The sequence below is a fragment of the Coptis chinensis genome, chromosome 3 (genome assembly GCF_015680905.1).
Source record: "Coptis chinensis isolate HL-2020 chromosome 3, ASM1568090v1, whole genome shotgun sequence".
NCBI classification, from domain to species: domain Eukaryota; kingdom Viridiplantae; phylum Streptophyta; class Magnoliopsida; order Ranunculales; family Ranunculaceae; genus Coptis; species Coptis chinensis.
The window spans coordinates 106,285,186-106,294,350 of record NC_141458.1 but is presented as its reverse complement, the minus strand read 5'-3'; the positions used below and the strand labels follow the sequence as shown (position 1 = coordinate 106,294,350).

At 36.3% G+C, this 9,165-nt stretch overlaps 1 protein-coding gene across 1 annotated transcript; it reads right to left on the bottom strand.

The window, feature by feature from the left end:
- Positions 1-4,461: 4,461 nt before the first annotated feature.
- LOC147512622 (small ribosomal subunit protein eS12-like) lies at positions 4,462-6,325 on the bottom strand. The gene is made up of 4 exons (XM_086595641.1): positions 6,185-6,325; positions 5,658-5,946; positions 4,856-4,921; positions 4,462-4,758 (listed from the first exon to the last, which is right to left on the bottom strand). Exons 1-4 carry the CDS (start codon positions 6,190-6,192, stop codon positions 4,699-4,701), a joined length of 423 nt encoding a protein of 140 aa, XP_086451767.1. The 5' UTR covers positions 6,193-6,325; the 3' UTR covers positions 4,462-4,698.
- Between the last annotated feature and the right edge of the window lie 2,840 nt (positions 6,326-9,165).

Below are 9,165 nucleotides of genomic sequence, written 5' to 3'. Positions count from 1 at the left end.
ACTAGCCAAGAGCCACCGTATTTCATATTCACCAAGTATTAATAGATGTCCTATTCCTTTTATGAAAATTCATTATGATGTTTGCGGTCCTAGCAAAGTTTCTTCATTTTCTGGAGCTAGATATTATGTGACTTTTATTGATGATTGCACTCGCATGACATGGGTGTCGTTACTAAAAACAAAAGTGATGTATATGGGATGTTTACTGATTTTTACAAAATGGTGGCGACGCAGTATCAACAATCTATCAGGGTCTTTCAATCTGATAATGGTGGAGAATTTGTGAATGGCTTCATGTCTGAATTTTGCCGGTTAATTGGAATTCGTCATCAAACCTCCATTCTGGTACCCCCCAACAAAATGGTTTAGCCGAACGGAAGAAAAAGTGTTGTTGAGGTTCAATTCGTGCTTCCTTGTTTGGCATGAATGTACCTCGATCATATTGGGGTGAAGCAGTGAAATCAGCAGCTGTAATTGAGTTCCAGAATCCTTATCAGAAACTCCATACACTTTTGTCCATCCCATCTATGCCTAACTTGGAGCCTCGGGTGTTTGGATGTACAACTTATGTTCATATCCCACAACCAGAACGAAGTAAACTTGATCCTCGTGCGAAGAAGTGTATTTTTGTGGGTTATGCTGAGTTTCAGAAGGGGTATAGGTGTTATGATCCGATTAATGCCAAGATGTATATATCTCTTGATGTCTCATTCCATGAATCAGACCTGTATTACTCAGGGGGAGTTTCCCAGTCTTCCTTCAGGGGGAGAGTGGTGGTGAAGGGAATCCTGGTGTCTTTAGAGAATTGGAACACTTGGAGGAACGATTTGAAGTTCCTAAAGCAGAAATTGATCCTGTAACAGTAGAGACAGAAGCACATGATCCGGATGTATCTGAAAATTCAGAACACGACATTTCCCCTTCTACATCAATAACTGAAGATCTCGATCAGAATGCTCCGCCTCAGGTACCTCCTATAACCTTTAATGAGTCTGTTGGGGTAGAAAGTCTTGAACCTAGACAATCACAAAGAGCTAGTAAGGGAGTTCCTAAAAAACAATATGAACCAGACATCAAAGCCAATGCTAAATACCCTATAGCTAACTCTATGTCTAACCATAGCCTTTCTGAAACCCATGCACTTGTCATAAATCAATTGTCTGTTGTATCTATTCCTAATAACGTGTAGGATGCTTTGAAAGATTCAAAATGAAAAAAAGCAATGAATGAAGAATTGGAAGCCCTTCAAAAGAATGTAACATGGGAGGTAGTTGATATGCCTGTTGGAATGAAGACTGTTGGATGTCGTTGGGTGTTTACCGTGAAACTTAATGCAGATGGAACTATTGATAGATATAAGGCGAGATTGATTGCCAAGGGATACACATAGCATTATGGAATTGATTACGAGGAGACTTTTCGCTTTTGAATAAAAATCAATACAATCCGGATTTTAATTTCACTTGCGAAGAAATAGATATTGGCCCTTGCACCAGCTTGATATGAAGAATGCATTCCTGAATGGGAACTTGGAGGAGGAAGTATACATGGATATGCCTCCAGGTGTGAAGAACCATCCCAAAGATATTAGGAAGGTGTGTAAACTGAAGAAGGCTTTGTATGGCCTGAAACAGTCTCCAAGAGCTTGGTTTGGAAGACTTACACAGTCAATGAAAGTTTTTGGGTACAAACAAAGCAATTTTGACCATACCTTATTTATCAAACATAAGGATGGTAAGATTACAGCTCTAATTGTGTATGTTGATGATATGATCGTTACAGGAGATGATCCGAAGGAAATAAATGAATTGCAGAAGTATTTGTCGAAGGAATTTGAAATGAAGGATCTAGGACAATTGAAGTATTTTCTGGGTATTGAAGTTGCAAGGTCTAAAAAGGGGATTTCACTCTCACAGAGGAAGTATGTCCTTGAATTGCTTGTTGAAACCGGGATGTTGGATTGCAAACCGATGGAGACACCCATTGAGATGAATCACGGACTCGCCATTCATTCTGACCAAGTTCCTACTGATAAAAGCAGGTATCAACGTCTTGTAGGAAGGTTAATCTATCTATCTCATACTATACCTGATATTGTTTATGTTGTGAGTGTGGTTAGTCAATTTATGCATTGTCCTAGTGAAGAACAAATGGATGCAGTCTTTCGTATATTGAAGTATTTGAAAAAAGCACCTGGCAAAGGTTTACTATTTGGAAAGTATGATGCATTGGATATTGTTGGATACACAGATGCAGATTGGGTTGGTGATAAAACTGATACACGGTCTACATCAGGATATTTCACTTTTGTCGGTGGAAATCTTGTCACTTGGCGTAGTAAGAAGCAGAAAGTTGTTGCCAGATCGAGTGCAGAAGCTGAATTTCAAGGTATGGCATAGGGAGTATGTGAATTGTTATAGATTCGTACTGTCTTGATAGAATTGGGCTTCGAACTTCAAAATCCTATGGATTTACATTGTAATAATAAAGCCGCCATTCAAATTGCACATAATCCAGTTTAGCATGATAGGACAAAACATGTGGAGATTGATCGTCATTTTATTAAAGAAAATCTTGACAGAAAGTTTATTCGTTTTTCATTTGTAACCTCTGAGGAGCAATTAGCTGATGTTCTTACCAAAAGTGTATCCCACAAGGTGTTTGACAGCTCAGTTGACAAGTTGGGCATGATTGACATCTATGCACCAACTTGAGGGGGAGTGTAGAAAGTTGTATTACGCTTTACGTGTATAGAAGCGACACGCGCTCGATATAGTGTGTATATAAGCGCGACCAGCGCTCGGATGTTCGAATGTCCATGGATTGAAGCCACCCGACCAGCGCCGCTTCTCTAGCCTAAACTCGCGCCCGTGTTTCTCAAGCCACCGAATTGTATTGTTTCCTATTTTGTAAACTCTATATAAACAATTGTAATCTCTTTAGAATTCAATTAAGTAAATATACACTGAATTGAATTGAATCTTCTGGTTCTGCATGTTGAACCAATTCAGTCGTTTTCTTAATTCGTCAAAAGCCTTAGAAAAAAGTTGAAATAGGTTCTATAAAGGCTATAGCCATATTATAGAGGAAGAGATCAAAAAGTCTGAAGTCAAGTATCCAGTTTGCAGGACACTGCTCTGTTTCAAGTATACCGTTATTAAGTCCTTGAAATTTTAATTACAAAAGGAAACAAAAGTTGCTAGGGTAAGAGAAGAGAAGGATTTGAACTTTGGCGACATAAATTCGACAGTACAGAAGGTACAAGAAGTTTCGAAACCTTCCTTTTATATATTATATGTTTAGCGCTTTTGGATTGAATATGAAAACATGAGTTTATTAATTCCTGCACTGAAAACATGAAATTCCAATATTTACATCCATTCAATATTATGATATAATCAAGGGCTTTTTTTTCTTAACCCACCCCCCAAAGTATATCTCTTTTTGACTTAACTCTCTATTTTGAAAATCATTACTAATTACCCCTACTCCGTCTTAACCCCCTATTTTGGAAATCATTACTAATTGCCTCTACTTCGTCTTTTTGGTGTGCAACAAAAATTAATATTTTTCATATTAACAATTTTGCCCCTACTTCAAATTAAGTAAAACCCTCAATTTTTAACCTCTGACCATTGAGTCATTAACCAACTTTTTCAAAAAAATCGGAAAAAAAAAATAATTTTGAAAAACTCAAAAAATCCGGAAAATTGAAAAAAAAATTAGTAAAAACTCCGAAAACTAGAAAAATCCAAAAAAATAAAAAATCAATTTTATTATTTTTTTCAAAATTCTTGAGTTGTTTTATCATTTTTATGTATTTTTTCAATTTTATTTTATTTTGCCAAAAAAATATTCAATTTTTTTTCCTATTTGTTTTTCAATTTAATTTGTTTTCAAGTTTTTATTATTTTTTCCTTTGTTTTTTTTTTTTTTTTCCCCATAATTTTTTTTGAGAAAGTTGGTTAATGGTAAAAAATGTAGGTTAAAAATAGAGGGTTTTTACAAATTTGAAATAGGAGCAAAATTGTCAATATGGAAAACACCAACATCTGTCACACACAAAAGATGGAGGGGGCAATCACTAATGATTTCTAAAATGGGGGTATGCTTTTGGGGGTTAAGTAAAAAATGCCCTATAATCAAGTTTTCAAGCACCTGATGTACAGGTGTGAAGATGCCATGCTCAACGAGAGCACAACTCTTCTTACAGTTAGGAATTGGTAACAACTGCTGCTAGAAATGGAAGTGAGACACTTACAGGTGTTGTTCAGCCAACCATTCCTCAGCCTTCGGATTTGAAGGACCATAACTCATACGTCTGAAAAGACTCAGAGGTTACGTATTTATAGCACCTAACCTAACCTAATTCTGGCCTGGACGTTCCAGCACAAGTAACTTTAAGATCAATCATAGAGCATGTGCAAGTAAAATTGGTATGTGTTTCCAAACTTGCAGCAATTAACAAATAGTTGAGCCAACCATAAATAAACGACAAGTTATATCTCACAGGTAGTAGCAAATCATAAATAATAAAAAAACAGTAGCAAGACGTTCAAACATTGCCTGTCACGAGTCAAAACTCTCAAAATTCCTATTCGAATTACCAACTAAAATTCCCTCGTTTCTAGCGAACAAAGAGCTTAACTCATTCAGAATGTACTCAAAATGTAGCACCTCAGAAACTCCCACCTATTCTTAATGGGATTTGCAGTATTCCTGGACAATGTTAAGACCCTCAGATTCTTCTCCATAATCCTGAAAACCGATTAGAGATATCAACTGAAAGCTAACTGAGGTCATTTTGTTAAAAAGGAATAGTTTGAGTACAATAAGGAACAAGGGAGACTATTACCTTCACAACGACAACCGAGCAACCGACAACTTTCCTTGCCTTTCCCTCCGAATCAATCTTGCACAACTGCGATATAAGATAAAAAGTTAACCGACAAAAAGTCTTTAATTTCATATGAGAAATGGTAAAGATATAAGCTGCACAAGCTACTACAATACTTGACTCTAGTTTTGCATCAAAAAAAAAAAAAAAAAAATACTTAAGATTTAACATGACACTAGACATAGGGTGTTGGCTAGCAATCATAAGTACTATGGGTGCCTGCATACATAAAGAAGCACTACCAAGCTACCCTTCCCACTAGTTTACAAAAGATTTAACATGACCGATTTAGATATAGTGAATGGTCACTAGACACAGATATGAATCAACCATCAAGTTAGTATAACCAGGTGACATTAAGATTCATTCTGACACACTTTAATGAACTTTCAGTCATGCTTTATGGGAATTCACCAATTGGGGAACAATACAATAACAGAATTGGGTAAAAAATACCATGCTTTGATTATTTTTGGAACCTCAAAAAAAGAGAGACTGAACTGAGGGAATTCACTTATAGGGGAATGATACAATAACTGAATTGAGCAATAGCTACCATGCTTTTGCTATTTTTAAAAGAACAAAAACAAAAACAGAAACAAAGTGAAAAGATGGACAGGTCGAAGTGAATATCCCATGATAAAAGAATTTCCAACCAGACCAAATCATTAAGAGTCCATCCAAGACAGATAACAAGTATATTTATCATGAAAAGAAAAGAAAAAATAGTATTGAGAAAACAAGAAATCGATGTACTTACCCCAGCCCACTCGCCAAGAGTTTTTGCACTTGGAACTGCTATCAAGCTTACATTGTTGTCAGCACAAAGTGCTCTGACTAGCTTAACAAAGTCTGGCTGGTTGCAGTCCTCGGCAATTACACATAGCTGAGCTGCATGTTTCTCAATCACCTTGGCACCTTCATGGATTCCTCGAGCAAGCCCATCGTGGGCCAGTGATTTCTTCAACACTAGCTGCAGAGCAGTCATAATATCCATTGGCTCGCCTAGAACCGGAGCGGCGGCGGTCTCAGCTGGTACACCCTCTTCGCTGCATGAGTAAAGCAAACAAATTAAATCAACAAGGCAGGTCCTATAAAGAACATGTTAAAATCATCCATAAATTATCATTATCATTTCAACAATACTAGGCCCTAAAGTCCTGAACAACACAACAAAAACTGAAACCGAGAAGAATCTCAATGGGAACAAGGGAAACTATAATATAGCACTCTACAAACTATAATCTTCAAAGAAAAGTTGAGTCATTTAGACATTAACATACATACCCTGACATTTTCTTCCAAGTAAAGCAGAATTTGATGTTAAGAGATTAAGGAAAATGGAGACAGCCGCCCGTGAACTTGCGTTTGTTTTCAATGACTGACTATAAAATAGGGTTTTAATGTTGCTCATTTGATGGGTTTCGGATCTTCCCGTGACCCGGTCCAATTTAATACAAGTTTGGACTCATGATCCAAAACATAATATCCAAAGTCCATTAACCAAAATGCTTAGGCTCTGTTTGGCTGTATAAGATTTTGTATTGCTTAACACTAATTAGGTGTTCCAATTCTGCAGATGTATTACATAAAGATGATTAATCTGGAAGCTGTTTGGTCCTCAATTATTCTGTCACAGTTTTAACTTCTCCTGTGTTTGGTAGACCCTGTATCCACACATTTGTAAGTTATGATACTCTGACACTTAACTAAATCTCAATTGGAATACATTGGAAATAAATAAAAAATTGCATCTAGTTACATAAAACAATAATCATCACATCCAAAATAAATTGTAACTTTATTAAGTCATGAGTATCAAATCCCCACAAACACCTAATGAGTAATGATCCTTAACAAAATTTACATTTTCATCAACATACAAAAAATGGATCATCACTCTCGTCCCCACATTCTAAATCAGACTCATAAAAAACTAAAACACCTAATAATCCCAACAAAATATATATTTTCAGCACCATACAAAATAGATCACCATATTAGTCCCTACGTTCTAAATCTCACTTATAGAAACTAAAACACCTAATGATCCCCAACAAAATACACATTTTCAGCAACATACATAAAAATGGATCACCACTTTAGTTCCTACATCCTAAATTAGTTTTTCTGGAGATGAAATAGCAACCATTCCCTTCTCCTCTCCACCCTTAATCCCATGAACACCCTTGCTTTTTTCTCATCCTCAAAGAGCTCTAAAGCTTGCATGAAAGCTAAGTTATCAAGCCCAGACACATTTTCTAATTCAGCAATCAACTTTGCTTCTTGTGTAAGTTCAACACTAAAATTAGGAACTTCTTTCTTCTTACTACGAGTCATTTCAGTAATTGCAGTTGTCATGCTATGAATTGCCTCTACCATACCCCCTCCAGTGGTTTTTTAGCATTATGAGAGCTTGATGGCGTTGTTGATTGACTTTTTTTGGGCAGTTTGGGAGTTTTAACTTTATTATCTAAGTCTATAGGTTCTTAAGTATCAAAACCTAGACCACCACCAGCAAAAATTGGACTTTGAGACCCTTCTCCATTCAAATTTTTCGCATTTGTCGCACTAGATTTTTCATTGGTCACATTTTTCTCTTCAAGCGCACGACTGTACTTTCCAGTGGCACCCCCATCACCAAAAACAATGCATAAATCCTTATAGCCAGACATAGATTTAGTTCTCCACATATTAAATTATGGGTGGGCTTACATAACAATAAGTATATAAGGGTCTTTAATTATTTTTTTGCCAAGAAAAAATAGTAGGTTCTTATATTGAATTAAAGGACCAGGAAAGTACCTGCTTGATATAATCATCCCAAACATGATCATGATCAGCATAAACCATTTCTCTCTCATTATCCCAACCAAATCCACTCTCACTTAGAAGAGTTTTTATACAATTGTAATTATTCTTCAACGCTCGATAATGATTCTTTAGAAGTTCAATTGTAAAAGAAGGCCCAAATTTAGCTTTAAACTTCTCCTCCATTTGCCTCCAAGCATGTTTGCTAAATTGATCATCAAGGTATTGCCCGTCGTGCACTTGATCCACCATCAGCTTAACAAAATATCGATCCATTGGTGCTGAGCAATAACACACACAAAAGTCAAGTGATAAAGTTCTAAACAATCTGCTAAAAAATAAGAATAATACTAGCTAACTCCATGTGAGACTAAGATAATATGTGATCACCAAAAGTCCAAAGCAATGTGACACAATACCAAAATATCAATTTTCTTTGTCAATACAAAATGAGAGAGCTGGGTGGTAGTTTTAATTACATACTGTCTTTAGTGAGTATTTTTTAGTTTGGCTACAATATGAAAAGGTACGGTGTGATGTCTAAACCATATTTGATCCCCTACAGCCTTAGCAACTTTCACCAGTGCAAGAGCCTTTCTAGTGTCCACAAACAAATTAAACATTTCAAAAATACAATACACTAAAAAACCCTAAGGGTGGGCACAGACTTCACGGCGTGTTCACCACTCATCATACTATTCATGGGTACTATGACTTTGTGAGTCACTTTACGCAAACATATGGCATCAAAGAGAAAATATAGAATTATGATTCTGCTTGAGTAGTAGAACACATAAATAAAGGAACATCCAAACATGGATTGAAAGAAGAAACACAATATCATTCAGAGGTTGCATGTACTTGGTAATATACAACACATTTTTTGTGATTAATGAGTAGTGCATATACTGTAATACCCATAATTAGGCAAATAATAGCTTTAAGGAAATATAATGATAGGAAAAACTCCCAACCCCCAAACAGACGAAGAGAACTGTACACCCAATCCACGTGGAACACTTCACCCCAAGCATGCAAGATTGCTCGGCTTATATATATTATGAGAAAAAGATGAAGAGTGTAGAAACAAAGATTTACCTTAGAAAATAGTTGCAAAAGATGAGGGCAGCTAGTTGGAAGTGTGGAGAAGACGACTAGAGGCAAGGGTTCATATCCCCTTTGATTCCTATATACCCGCTTTTGTGTTCACGTAATCCACTGGGTTATATATGGTATTCAAGTTTGTTACCAACCAAACACTAGACAACTAAAACATATATACCATGTCACCTATTCATGGATATGGACTCCTTGTCCACACTGCCAAACAGAGCCTTACTCATTCATGAGATTGTGAGAGTGACCATCGGAAACATCTTCTCCATAAGGACAATGTTACCCAATTCTCAATAATCAGTTGTTGTCTTCTTAGTTTGGTCTAGACTCTAGAATGAAGT